This window comes from Leopardus geoffroyi, chromosome E2 (genome assembly GCF_018350155.1).
Source record: "Leopardus geoffroyi isolate Oge1 chromosome E2, O.geoffroyi_Oge1_pat1.0, whole genome shotgun sequence".
In the NCBI taxonomy this organism is placed as follows: Eukaryota; Metazoa; Chordata; class Mammalia; order Carnivora; family Felidae; genus Leopardus; species Leopardus geoffroyi.
Window position 1 is genome coordinate 16713272 of NC_059335.1, and position 14355 is coordinate 16727626.

At 39.1% G+C, this 14355-nt stretch overlaps 1 protein-coding gene across 8 annotated transcripts in view; it reads left to right on the plus strand.

Annotated features, from left to right (window-relative positions):
* The first annotated feature begins 785 nt into the window (after positions 1 to 785).
* The window catches only part of ZNF790 (zinc finger protein 790), a 56369-nt gene continuing 42799 nt past the window's right edge, over positions 786 to 14355 (plus strand). For 3 of the 8 annotated variants that reach the window (XM_045441051.1, XM_045441050.1, XM_045441043.1), the window contains exons 1-4: positions 788 to 1412; positions 10110 to 10191; positions 11210 to 11336; positions 11633 to 11728. In XM_045441051.1, coding sequence (XP_045297007.1) covers positions 10183 to 10191; positions 11210 to 11336; positions 11633 to 11728 — 232 coding nt within the window. In that variant the 5' untranslated portion in view covers positions 788 to 1412; positions 10110 to 10182. The other 5 variants (XM_045441049.1, XM_045441046.1, XM_045441048.1 and 2 more) reach the window with 5 other exon arrangements.

Genomic DNA, 14355 nt, shown 5'->3' on the forward strand with positions numbered 1-14355 from the left:
AAAGGCAATTCTTTTTTTTTTTCTTTTTTTTTTTTTTAATTTTTTTTTTTAATGTTTATTATTTTTGAGAGAGGGAGAGAGAGAGAGAGAGAGAGAGACCAAGCAGGGAAGGGGCAGAGAGAGAGTGAGACAAAGAATCCGAAGCAGGCTCCAGGCTCTGAGCTGTCAGCACAGAGCCCGATGTGGGGCTGGAACTCACAGACCGTGAGATCATGACCTGAGCCATAGTCGGCCGCCCAACTGACTGAGCCACCCAGGCGCCCCAAAAGGCAATTATTTTTAAAGGTTGGATTTGAAAGTACTGAAAAAAGTCACTCCATCAGAAAGTTTAGACATAGTGTCCATCTACATAATGAGCACAGAGAAAGGGAAGCAAATTTTAAAAGCCAGCAAGTATTAACTTCAGGAAAAAAAAAGGCTAAGACCTGAACAACATTTACAAAATACTAATGTAAGCTTGAATATTAATTATTTTTTTCAACGTTTATTTATTTTTGGGACAGAGAGAGACAGAGCATGAACGGGGGAGGGGCAGAGAGAGAGGGAGACACAGAATCGGAAACACGCTCCAGGCTCTGAGCCATCAGCCCAGAGCCTGACGCGGGGCTCGAACTCACGGACCGCGAGATCGTGGCCTGGCTGAAGTCGGACGCTTAACCGACTGCGCCACCCAGGCGCCCCAGCTTGAATATTAATTTAAACCAAACTCTCTAAGGGTAACTGGAGGATAGGAATAAGGTATTTGAGGATGTAAGGGATACTACACCTCATTAAAGACGCAGCTCCCATGACTTCGCAGATAGGGGACCCTCCTGGGGCCGGGCCCCTTCATCCTACCCCCAGGTCGAGCCTTGTGGGATAAGAGATATCCACCACACCTGGCCAATGCTCAGACGGAGATAGTAAGGACTCGCTGGTCCCCGGACCATTCTGTCACACCATATCTATCAGATGCCCAGATAAAGAACTCAACCTGCGAAGAATTACATCCTTCCTCTGAGCGCTGAACTACGTTTCCCAGGGGCCATCGCGTCCAAAGCTACTTCCGGTGAAAGGCCGCGTTGGTTTATTGTCCAGGTTTTCAGACTGGAGCATCCATGTGTGGGGAAGCAGCGTGGAGTCCTGGGTTGAGTCTTGCATTCTAAACGCGGCCTGGAACTAATAGCTCCTGGCCACGGATGTGAACAACTGTGAAGGCGATGGTTTTGCCCAGGGAAAGGATGTGGGCCCGGGGCCAAGGCCTGTGAATTGAGATCGTGAGATCTCTGAAAGGCTGTCCATGCTCTGACTGCATTTTCCAACGTCCATCATAGCCGAAGCAGCTTCCTGTCCGCACACTGGCCCTTTCAGGACCATAGGAAGGCTTGCGCCCGAGTCCCTGCGGAACATTTTTGAAGGGACCGCAGGGTCAGGTAAGTCTAAGATCCGGAAGCGGAATGACCCTGAGGAGTGCAGTGAGGGCTTAATGTTTTCGGAGTCTCAGGCCTTGCTAGCAAGAGGGTTTGGGAAGGCAGACGGTAGGGAGCTGTATTTGTGTGTGTCCGCTTCCGCGCCAGCGATCTCGATGGGATCTGTGGGTGCCTGTGTGAAATTGGTACGAGATCGGGATATGGGTAATCGCTCAGGAGCGGTAGGGGTGGGGTGTGTGTGTGTGTGTGTGTGTGTGTGTGTGTGCGTTTGCATGGGCACGATGGTGACGGGAGCTGTACGTGATAGTAATGACGTATTTACTAAATACGTATTTACACACGTATTTAGGTGTGACTGTGCATGTATATGATTGTGACTACATCACTCTGTGCGTGACCATGTGTGGAAGTGTAGTAACAGCAGCGGTGGAGCCAGAAACAGACTATTGTGTTTAGTAACAGTCATTCGTAAATGTGTGGAGAGCAGTTTCTGTGGTGGCCGTTAGGTGGATTGGGTAGGGTAGTGTAGAATGAGGGGAAAGTAATAGGAGACAGTGTAGAGAACACATTCCAAGAGTTTCTCTGTAAATATGAGCAGAGAAATGGAGCAGCAGCTGATGGGGGCAGAGACCGGGAAATAACGCCTCAGTATGCTGGTGGTAATGAGCCACGAGGGAGGGAAAAAGTTTTAAGGGCAAGTAAGAATGAGTGAGCCAAGCCCAAGAATAAAGCAGGGTACTGTAGTGTTGCAGAGAATGAGCCATGAGCTCACGTTTTCAAAAAACAAGGGGAAATATCCTGAGATGTGGTGAGTTACATGTAATCGCAAGGCGTGAAATTCCAACTTGGAGATTTTCTGGAGGAGGGAGAAAGGTCTGAAAGTAATAAAAGCAAGGAGGATACCTGCCCTGCTTCCATACCCAGTGGCAAGAGTCGGGGGGGGGGGGGGGGGGGGGAGAAGGGGATGTTGAAAGCCTTCAGAGTCCTCTGGGGAGAGCCAGGTTTCCCTTAGACCCAAAGGTGAAGGGAATATTCAAAGTGGTTGGAGATAAAAGAGGAGTTTGTTATTAATGAATTATGAATTCCAGAGAGCTACTAGAAAGTGTCAAGAGTTAGAGAGGGATGGGAAGAGGGGACATTCAGCCAGTGGGGAGTGCACTGTCTGAAAAGAGAGATAATCAGGGAATCTAGGGCTTCTTATGATGGACACAGGGACAACATGGACACAGGGGATATTGGTGCTGATATTCTGCTTGGATTCAAGACTGTTGGACAGGAAGTGATGGGGTAGAAAGAGGTGGATTTTTGAGTATCCCTCAGAAAGAGGGAAGCCAAGGATAGAAGCTTTAAAGATGGTTGGGGTAGGCAGAGTAATGCCCCTGCATAGGGTATAATCCCTGGAACCTGTGAATACTTTGCTTTACAAGGCAACGAAATTAAGTTAAGAACCTTGAAATGAGGGAGTTATCCTAAGTTATCCAATTAGGCCCAATCTAACCAAATGGATTCTTAAATCAGTAAACCTTTCGGATCAGAGGGAGATGTGATAAAAGAAGAATGGTCAGAGATATGCGAAATTGCTGACTAAAGGCAGGGAGCCAATGCCAGTGGCCTCTAGAATCTGGAAAACATAAGGAAATAAATAATTCTCCCTTAGAGCCTCCAGAAAGGAACACAGCCCAGCTGACACCTTAATTTTAGCCCGGTGAGAACCATGTCTGACTTGTACCTAACTGCCTAACTAACTGTAAGATAATAAATTTGTATTGTTTTAAGCCACTATGTTTATGATAATTTGTTACTCAGAAAACTCATATAATGGTATAGCGTCTTAGCCTTTAGTACTGTGGAGGAGTCTTGAGCCCTATGACATGAAGGGAACTCAGTCCCTATTGATAAAGATGAGGAATTCAGGTAAAGCACATAGGCCCTCTCTTCACATGTAATTTCCAGTTTTGCTGCATTGTGATTTCTTTTAAGTTTTTAAAAAATATTTATTTTGAAGGAGAGAGCAAGTGAGCAGGAGAGGGGCAGAAAAAGAGGGAGAGAATCCTAAGCAGGCCCCACACTCAGCTTGAAGCCCGATGTGGGCTGAATCTCACCATTGTGAGATCATGACCTGAACTGAAATCAAGAACTAGATGCTTAACCAACTGAGCCACCCAGGCACCCTTGCACTGTGCTATTTTTTAACTTTGGAATTTAATGAACTTTTCCTTGTGATCTAATATATGGCCAGTCTGTAGTTACTTACTTGTTTTCCACTTTATTTGTCTTTGATTGATTAAAATGTATTAAAATACTCTATGAATGAAATTTTATCTTATATAACCTGTAACTTCTGCTTTAAGTTGCTTCTGTGAGTTGATATATGAGATATTCATATTTATTTTGATCATGAATTTTAGGCTTTTGTATTTTAGAATGCCCAAGATCATGGCCCCTGCTTATTATTTTTTATTTGCATTTGCCTTTTCTATATTTCTCCATAATTTGTACAATGAACTTAAAAAAAATTTTTTTTAATGTTTATTTATTTTTGAGAGTGCACATGAGCATGGGAGGACAGAGAGAGAGGGAGAATCTGAAGCAGGCTCCAGGCTCTGAGCTGTCAGCACAGAGCCCAATGCAGGACTCAAACTCACAAACTGCGAGATCATGACCTGAGCCGAAGCTGGATGCTTAACTGACTGAGCCACCCAGGTGCTCCTGTAAAATGAACTTTTTATTCGAGTTTATCATATATAGTCAAGTGTATACATGATAATATAATCAAAACTGTACAGCTTAAGTGAATTACCACAAAGGGAACACCCATAAAATAAAAGCTCAGATGAAGAAGTAAAACCTGCACCCCAGAAATCTCGCTTGTGCTTCTGTTCAGTCAGGAGCTCCCCAAAGTAACCACCATATATTGTCTGTTTTTTAACTTACACATATGTAGAATCATACAGTATGTAACCTTTTTTGTTGGCTTCCTTTGTTCAACATTTTGTCTGTGAGATTCATCCATATTGTGTGTTCACCTTTCTAGGTGCATGTTCCAGTGCATGAATACACCAACTGTATTTGTCTGTTCAATAATTGTCATAGTATTGATGCACATATGTTTTGTTTCATGAATAATGATGCTAGGAGCATTCTTACACTTGTCATTTGGGGTTCATATGTATCCATTCTTTTGAGTCTATTTCTAGGAGAAAAATTGCTGGGTCATAGTGTAAGCGAATCTATTTAAGCAGATAATCTCAGTTTTCCAAAATAACTGAACTCATCAACAGCGTGTGCAAGTTCCAACTGCTCCCCTTTCTCATTAACACATAGTATTGTCAGACTATAAAATTTTTGTCAGTATGGTGGCTATATACTGGCATTGCAGTGTGGTTTTCTTAGACTAATGAAGTTGAATGCTTTTGTTTTAATGTCCATGGACCATTTGGATATCTTGGGGAATGCTTGTTCATGTCCTTTGCCTTTCCTTTTGGGGAGCTGTTCAAATTTGGGGGAGCTTATCTGTCCTTTTATTGTTGATTCGTGCAAGTTCTTTATTTAGCTTGGATGTGAATCCTTTGTCAGCCATTGTATTGCAAATATCCTCTAATCCATGGTTTGATTTTCACTAGTTCTTTTCTGATTAACAGAAATTGCTTTTTAAAATGTAGTTTTATTTAAAAAATAAATAAATACAAATCAAGAAGTAAATTGTAGTTTTATTTATTATCTTTCCCTTTGTGGTTTGTACTGTCTGTACCCCATTTAAGAAATCTTTCCTGGGGCACCTGGGTGGCTCAGTTGGTTAAGTGTCTGACTTCGGCTCAGGTCAGGATCTCACAGTTTGTGAGTTTGAGCCCTGCGTCATGCTCTGTGCTGACAGCTCAGAGCCTGGAACCTGCTTCAGATTCTGTGCCTCTTTCTGTCTCTGCCCTTCCCTGCTCATGGGCACTCTCTCTCTCTCTCAAAAATAAAATACACATTAAAAAAAAAAAAAAGAAATCTTTGCCTATCCCAGAGGCATGAAGATATTTGTATCTTCTATATTAATATCTTTCACATTTAGGTGTACAAACCTTCTAGAATTGATTTTTGTGTATGTTGTAAGGTAAAGATCAATTCATTTCCCCCTTATAGATATTCAATTGACTTGGCATCATTTGTTGAAAAGTCTATCTTTCCTCCCTGATAATCTCTGCTCTGAAATCTACCTTGTGTCATATTAATGTAACCACTCTAGCATCCTTTTGATTATGATTTCCATGGTATATCTTTTGCCATCCTTTTACTTTTAACCTTTTTATACCATTATATTGCAGATAAACTGACATCTTGAAAATAATCAGCCTTTCATCTCATAAATGTGATAAATTCCTCCATTCATTTAGATGTTCTGCAATTTCACTCTATTGTTTGTAGTAATTGATGCAGAGGCCTTGTACTTATTTTGTTAAATTTATAAGTATTTGAAAATTTTGTTGCTATTGTAAAAGCTGTTATTTAAAAAAAATTTTTTTATGTTTATTTATTTATTTTTGAAGGAGAGAGAGCATGAGTGGGTGAGAGGCAGAGAGAGAGGGAGACAGAATCCAAGGCAGGCTCTAGGCTCTGAGCTGTCAGCACAGAGTCCGATGCGGGGTTTGAACCCATGAGCAATAAGATCATGGCCTGAGCCGAAGGCAGACGCTCAACCGACTGAGCCACCCAGGTGCCCCAAAAACTGTCATTTTAAATCTAACTTTTAATTTCCTAATTTTTACTTGTAAGTTGAAATGTAGTTGACATTTTACTCTCTCTGACTTCATGTTTTTATTCTTAAATATTTCTGTATTTCTACTAATGACTTGGCTGCTTTAAATGATATCCTTTCTCTCTCAGTTATTATAAATGAGGCAATCGGTGAACTTGTCTCTTTTCCATTTTGTAAGCTTTATCCCTATATTAGTTATTGCTGTAAAACATACTACCCTAAAAATCAATAAAACTGTATTATCTTAACACCATTTTTGCAGATCAGGAATTTCGGAGTGGCTTAGCATGGAGTCTCTGGCTTAGTGTCTCACAAAGTTGCAGCCAAACTCTTGGCCAGGCCACAGTCATCTGAAAGCATGACTGAAGCTGGAGGATCACTTTCTAAGATGATTCTCTCACTTGGCTATTGGTAAAAGACCTCAGTTCCTCTCCATGTGGACCTCTGTAAGGCTGCTATAGTGTCCTTGTGACATGTCATACAGCTTTCCCCAGAGCAGAAAGACAGCAAGAGTACGTACGGTAGAAGCCATAATGTCCTTTTTGACCTATCCTCCTCCATCGTTCCCACAATGTCTTCTTGGTACATAAATCTGCTCTATTCAATGCAGGAGGCAACTACACAGTGTTAATACCAAGTAGTAGATACCTTTGGGGACCATTCAGCATACTGGTACCATAATCTCCATCTTATTTTTTAATTTAGATTTGCTTTTAAATGTGTTTGGCAGTAACGCCGAATATGTCCTCCAGTAATTTAGAAAGCACTCCTGGGAACAATATTCCCTAAGTTCGTGCAGCCTAAAACTTTTTATATCCTTTATACTTGAAGGACAGCTTGACTGCATATAAAATCTTTGACTCTGGGGGCCCCTGGGTGACTCTGGAGGCACCTGGGTGGCTCAGTTGGTTAAACGTCCGTTTTTTTTGCCTTGGGTCATGATCTCGCAGCTCCATGATCACGCAACTTGTGGGTTCTGGCCCCCTGTGGGGCTCTGTGCTGAGAGCTTGGAGCCTGGAGCCTGCTTCGGATTCTGTCTCTCTCTCTCTCTCTCTCTCTCTCTCCCTCTCTCCCTCTCTCCCTCTCTCCCTCTCTCCCTCTCTCTCTCTCTCTCTGTCTCTCTCTGCCACTCCCGACTTGCACTCTGCCTCTCTCAAAAATAAATATACATTAAAAAAATTTTTTTTAATTCTTTGATTCTATCATTTATTTTCCCACAAGTATACTGGAGAGACTAACCTCACTATTTGGGGAATTGAATTTAGTGGAGAAGTCTAATGACAACTGAATTTCCTTTTTCTCATGGGTAACTTGATATTTTTATCTTGATTTCCCATGGGTTTTAGCCTAATAATTTTATTAAGAAATGTTTATTAAGAAATTTTATTAAGACCCAAAATGAACATTTTGAGTCCTTTCTCTCTGCATATGGGGTGTCTTTTCATTATGTATATTCATGCTTTATTTCAGGAAATTATTTTTTAATGTTAAAAATGTAGTTTTTAATATTTGTTCTCTTCCTTGATTTGGATTTCATCTGTAGGGATCTGCTTAGTTACAGGTTGGATTGTCTCTGACTTTCATTGTTTTCTTCCAATAATTGTTATCTCTTTCTTTGTTTCATTTTGTTCCATTCACTAATTTCTGTATTCTTTGTCCATGCTACACTTTCTATGTTTGTCATACCTTGTGCTTCTTGTAGTTTATTCTTTGTTCCTAAAGTGGTTTTGCCTGTGTTCTCTTTCATACTTGAATTCTACTAACTCTTGTATATAGTCTATTCATCATTTCTTCCCCATTCCTGAGATCATTGTAACATTTGTGCATGTAGTCTTGCCTCAGAGCTGTGATTGTATCATCAAATATTTTTTTACTCGTAGTGGAATGTTAGGTAATACTTCTAATATTCTCTGATTTTTTTTAGGCAGTTTTCTTTATAGTAATGGGAATTCTGGCATTCATTTCAAACTTATACCTAACAATATCTTTGGACACAGTACTTCTAATTTTTTGTGTGTGTTTGTTTGTTTGTTGGAATGTGATAGATTACCTCAGAATAGCTGTCACTGGTACTTTCCCCTGAAAAGGTAGTTTTTAGGTTCTTCTGCTCAAGAGTTCCCTCCTCTGTTACTGCAGTAGAAGACAATTTCTTTAAAATATGGTTCCTCTGAACAACCAGGTTTTCCTTGTTGTTCAGAATGTAACCTGGTTCAGGAGGACTCCTACTATCAGTTCTGAGTTCCCCAGTACCTTCTCTGCTGCAATTAAAGAATACAGCCAATCCCTCAACTTATTTGATGAGGCCAGTATTACCCAGATACCAAAACTAGGCAAAGCATATCTCATAAGAATGAGTTTAAAAATCCTCAACAAAATACTTGCAAACCAAATCCAGCAACATATAAATGCATTCATACAATATGACCAAGTGGAATATATCCCAGCATTGTCTGAACATCCAAAAATCAATTAATGTGATACATTACATAAATAGAATAAACCTAAAAATTACAGGGTCATTTTAATAGATATAGAAAAAACATTTGACAAAAGCCAGTACCTTTTCATCATAAAAATACTCTATAAACTAGGAATTAAAGGGAATTTCCTTGACGATATAGGGCACCTACAAAAATTTCATACTTAGTAGTGAGTATCTGAATGTTTTCCCCCTAAGATCAGGAATAAGAAAAAGAATGGCTGCTTTTGCCACTTCTATTCAATATTGTAGAGATTTTACAGGGCAGTTAGACAAGAAAAAAGAAATAAAAAGCATCTATATTGGGAAAGAAATAAAACTCTCTATTTACACATGACATGATTTTTTAAATATAGAAAATCTTAAGGAATCCATATACAGAAAAACCATGAGAACTAATAAAGGAGCTTAGAAAAGTTTTAGGATACAAAGGACGCCTGGGTGGCTCAGCTGGTTAAGCATTCGACTCCTGATTTAGGCTCAGGTCATGATATCACAGTTGCGAGATTGAGGGTCAGGCTCTGTGCTGGTTGCTGAGCCTGTTTAAGATTCTCTCTTTCCCTTAGGGGCGCCTGGGTGGCTCAGTCGGTTAAGCATCCCCCTTCAGCTGGGTCATGATCTCTCGGTTTGTGAGTTCAAGCCCCACGTGGGGCTCTGTGCTGACAGCTCAGAGCCTGGAGCCTGCTTCAGATTCTATGTCTCCCTCTCTCTCTGCCCCTCCCCCACTCATGCTCTGTCTCTCTCTGTCTCTCAATAATAAATAAACGTTAAAAAATTAAAAAAAATAATTCACTCTTTCCGTCTTCCTCTGCCCCTCCCCTGCCCCTGGGGTAAAAAAAAGGTTTTGGATACAAGATCAATAGATAAAAATCAAGTGCAATGAAGAATCCAAAAATGAAATTAAGAAAATAGTTCCATTCACAATAGCATCAAAAAGCGTAAAATGTTTAGGAATAAATTTAATTGGTGAAGTGTAACTCTCATAGTCTGAAAACCATAAAACAGGTATTCAAACAAAAACTTGTACATGAAAGTTCATAGCAGCATATTTATAATAGTCAAAAGGTGGAAACAGCCCAAATGTCCATTAACAGATGAATGGGTAAACAAAATGTGATCTAGGTCATACAATGGAATATTATTCAGCCACAGAAAGCAATGAAATACTGATACATGCTACAACTTGGATGAACCTTGAAAGCATTATGCTAAATGAAAGACACTAGTCATAGTAAGTTCACATATTATAAGATTCCATTCATATGAAAGTCCAGGATAGAGAAATCTACAGAGACAAAAAGTAGATTAGTGGTTACTTAGGACTGAGAGAGAGGAGGAGGGAGAATGAGGACTTGGATTTTGGTTTGGGCCAGGATTTCTGCAGACTCCCTCTGACCTTTCTTCAGGGAAGAAAATGGAATTCTTAGTCCATTTGAAAGCTGTGAGGAAAACCTGACCTCTCACGATTCCTTCCCTCTAGCTCTGCTTTCTCAAGACTGTGCTTCACCAGGAGAGGAATCTAGAAGACTGATTGAGTCTTAGAATTTTAAGTCATGGCCCATGTGAGTTGGAATTGCCTCTTTCCAAAAATTATACCATTTATATCACATCATATGAGCATTTTTATTTCTTATCCTTAAACTGCTTGCTTAAGTCACTATTCAGTGTGGTAAGTGATAGCTGGGAAACAGTCCACTGCCTTCCCTAGGTGTCCCTCTTCTGTCCAACATGGCATTCGGCCCCCCCTGCATCCTAATACTTTGACAGAGCACTGAAGGAGGAGAAATATTTTGCCTTAAAGGAAATAGTAGAGACTTTCTTTTCAAATCCGTTGCTTGACAAAGTGGAACTGAGTGGCTAAACAGGATATACTACATGAAAGCTTTTATTTACTCTGTAGAATGGGATATATCGATTTTTAAAGGTGAGAGTTGGTAATGGTTGGTATTCATTTTAGTATGTGGCACTTTATCATGGCTTTTAAATAGAGGGTATGATGGAAGGTTAATAAGTTCAGAGAGATCAGGGATCTTGCCAGGAAATCAATGAGAGATTAATATTAATAAGACATGTGCTGATTGTCACTACTTAGCCTAGAGCCCAGAGATTTTATACATTCCCACAGAAAATGGTATTCTCCACAGAAAATGATACTCAGTTAGGGAGTGTATCTCTTCCAAGAATCCTTTCAGTTTCAGCTAATAGAAAATTCAACTAAAAATAGCCTAAGGAGGAAGGGAAACTTGGCACATAATAAATCTGGAGTTAGTCATTTAAGCCTGGTGTGGCATCCCTGTGGTATCAACAAAGAACTCATGATTCTGGGCTGTCATCCTGTTGTCTGCTATTTGTCACGGAAAGGTCATAAGGATGTTGTGACTGAACAACAGGAGATTTTAAGAACATATAGGCATTCAGCTTCCATGTCATTTCCCCCTGTCCCCCATACTACAGGCAGCCAACTTCAGTTTTTTGCTCAGTGAGAGTCCCACTTCCTACAGTGCCCTTTTTCATTTGTATCCCTTCTACCTAAAAGATTTCTTTTAATTTCACCATTGATGCTTGGGTTTGTTGTTTCAGCAGTTGATGATATTCAGGGATATAGCTGTAGACTTCTCTCAAGAGGAGTGGGAGTGCCTGGACTTGGAACAGAGACATTTGTACAGAGATGTGATGTTGGAGAACTACAGCAACATGATCTCACTGGGTAAGATTCACAAACTGACCCCAGAACTTTCTGCTTTCTACATTGTGAATTTTTAAATTGTCTTTCAAGTGTCTAGGGGAATGTCTGACTTCTTTCTGGAAAAATGGCTTACACTTTGTAAATTTGGTTCTAGTGATCCTCAGTGGGAACATCCACCCTCTCCATCCTTTGGAAATACTTTATGCTTTTTTCTTGCTCTTCCTATAAGTGTTTTTCTTCCTTCATAACTAAGGGACTAGATGCAAACTTTGAAACCTCTACCATTTGGTCATTTTTTGTTTCTTATCTCTAATCAGGACTTTGCATTTATCAGCCAGATGTATTCTCTTTACTGGAGAAGGGAAAAGAGCCCTGGATATTTTTACAGGATGAGACAAGAGGACATTGCCCAGGTGAGTGATGGTTGAGCCAGCACAGGAACACCATCATTGCAGCTAAGAGCCCAGATGTTTATTGAGGCAGCACCATCTCTGAAATATTGGTCTCAGGTTTCTTCCTCAGGGAATAAAAACCCATGGACAAAAGCCTGAGACCTAGAGCCAAAAGTAACCTTTTCAACATGAATTTCCAAATGACCCTTCTCTTCGCCTCCAAATTCCACTCCCAATTCAGTCCTCTTCATTTTCTTTTCCTCATATTATAAAAAGGTGTCATTCTTTTTCTCCAGTAGTCAATTTATTAATGCTTTAATTGAGTTTCTTTCTCTTTTTTTTTCATTTAGATATTTGTAAATGTCTTCATTTAGATATTTGTAAATTTCTAAAATTTTTTTTTTAATTTTCCCTACTCAATCTTGTATTTTTCTTACTCTGCCTAAATTCTCCTTGGTTCTGTATTTCTTGCACTCATTAATTCATTCTTTTAACTAACATCTATTAATTTTCCAATTTCATTTTAGGATAAGAAAGGTTGACAAATAGTATATAATCTATTAAGAAATTTGTATTTTTTTTTTGACTGGAATATGTCCATAAATTTAAGCAAAATAGGCTCTAAATTAAGAGAAGATGTAATAGGTTGCTTAGTTGAAAATCAGGAATGTAGGGGAAAATGGCTTCTGGCTATAGTGAATAGGAAGTGGCAGAAGAGAGGTTAAGGCTAATGGAGGACAACAAAGAGAATGCAATGTCATAAAAGTCCTAGCAGTCAAGAGGAAACAAGGGGTATATTTGGCAAGTTGAGGTTAATTAATGAATTTTCTATTATGAGCAAGACTCAGATTGAAATAACATACTCTTGGAGCTTCTTTTTTATTTGAAATACCGAGGAAAGAAAATAAATTTTATTTCCTTACTGGACTCATGTTTGTAAATTCCAGAAACTATATTTTGTATTTTAAAATTGTTCTTTTTCTGAACTATTGATACTGCAACAACTTGAATGAATCTCAAGGACATTGTGCTGAATGAAAAATGCCAACTCCAAAGGTCACATGCCAAATGAATCCATTTATAGAACGTTCTGGAAATCACTAAATTATAACCATTGAAAACATATTAGTGGTTGCTAGTGGTTAGGGATGAGCACGGGAGAGTGATGGTGGTGATTATGGCTATAAAGAGGGAGCACAAGAGGTAAAATCGGTGTAGTAATGGTCTTGGTCTGTGTCTTGATTGTGGTGGTGTTTACAGGAATCCACGTATGTGATGAAATGATATAACCATACATATGCGTTGTGCCAATATCAGTTTCATGGTTTTGATATTGTGCTTTATGTAAGATGTATTCGTTGGACAAAACTGGGTAAGGGGTACTCTTGCAACTTCTTGTGAACTTATAATTACAGTTGACCCTTAAACAACTCAGGGTGTTTCAGGGCACCGACCCTTGCACTGTCAAAAATTCATGTATAAATTTTGACTTTCCAAAAACTTAACTACTAGCAGCTTACTGTTGACTGGAAGTCTTACCAATAGCATAAATTAACACATACTTTATATGTTACATGTGTTATATAATGCTTCCTTAAAGTAAGCTAGAGAAAAGAATATGTTATTAAGAAAATCATATGCAAGAAAAGTTAATTTACAGTACTGGAAAAAAATCTACATATAAGTGGATCCATGCAGTTTAAACCTGCATTGTTCAAGGGTCAACCATATTTCAAAATAAAAGCTTTTGTAACATATTCTGGTCCCTAAGATCTATGCAATTTTATTTTATATTTTTATTTCCTAAACACTGTTATATACTTTTAAAATTTTGGTTAAATTATAAAATTTTCCATACTATAAATGTAAAATTTTCACATACTATAAATGTACTATTATACATTAAGGTTATTCTGTATTTCTTTTTTTTTTTTTTTTAATTTTTTTTTTTTCAACGTTTATTTATTTTTGGGACAGAGAGAGACAGAGCATGAACGGGGGAGGGGCAGAGAGAGAGGGAGACACAGAATCGGAAACAGGCTCCAGGCTCTGAGCCATCAGCCCAGAGCCCGACGCGGGGCTCGAACTCACGGACCGCGAGATCGTGACCTGGCTGAAGTCGGACGCTTAACCGACTGCGCCACCCAGGCGCCCCTGTATTTCTTGTTACTAAAGTTATAATTCTTAGTACACATCAATTATTCATGGGTTTTTTTCCACATTGGATGATGGTTGTGTCTCAGATATGAAATTCCCTGGCCAAAGGATTTAAAGTTAGAATACAATGTGCCCAATTAATTTAAGATAGTTAATTGATTTGTCATTGAAAAAGTTACTTTAAATCATAGAAAATTATGTGAATACCTTAAACTATATTTATTTACAACCCATAACCATTTTACCCGTGTTTCATTATAGGGCCAGGGCATGCTCTCCCTAATTGGAGTTCTGCCTATTCATATATTAACCACACTAGTAATTCATTCTCCTAATTTTTTGGTTTCTGTTTTGAATAAGAATTTAGTTAATCTTACTGTGGAATCTTTTCCCCCCAGTCTTTATAATTGACTCCAAACTACTAAAATAAAATTTGTAGCCTTCTTAAATGAGTTTTTTTAGAGTATTCACTTAGTTTTCATAAAAAACAA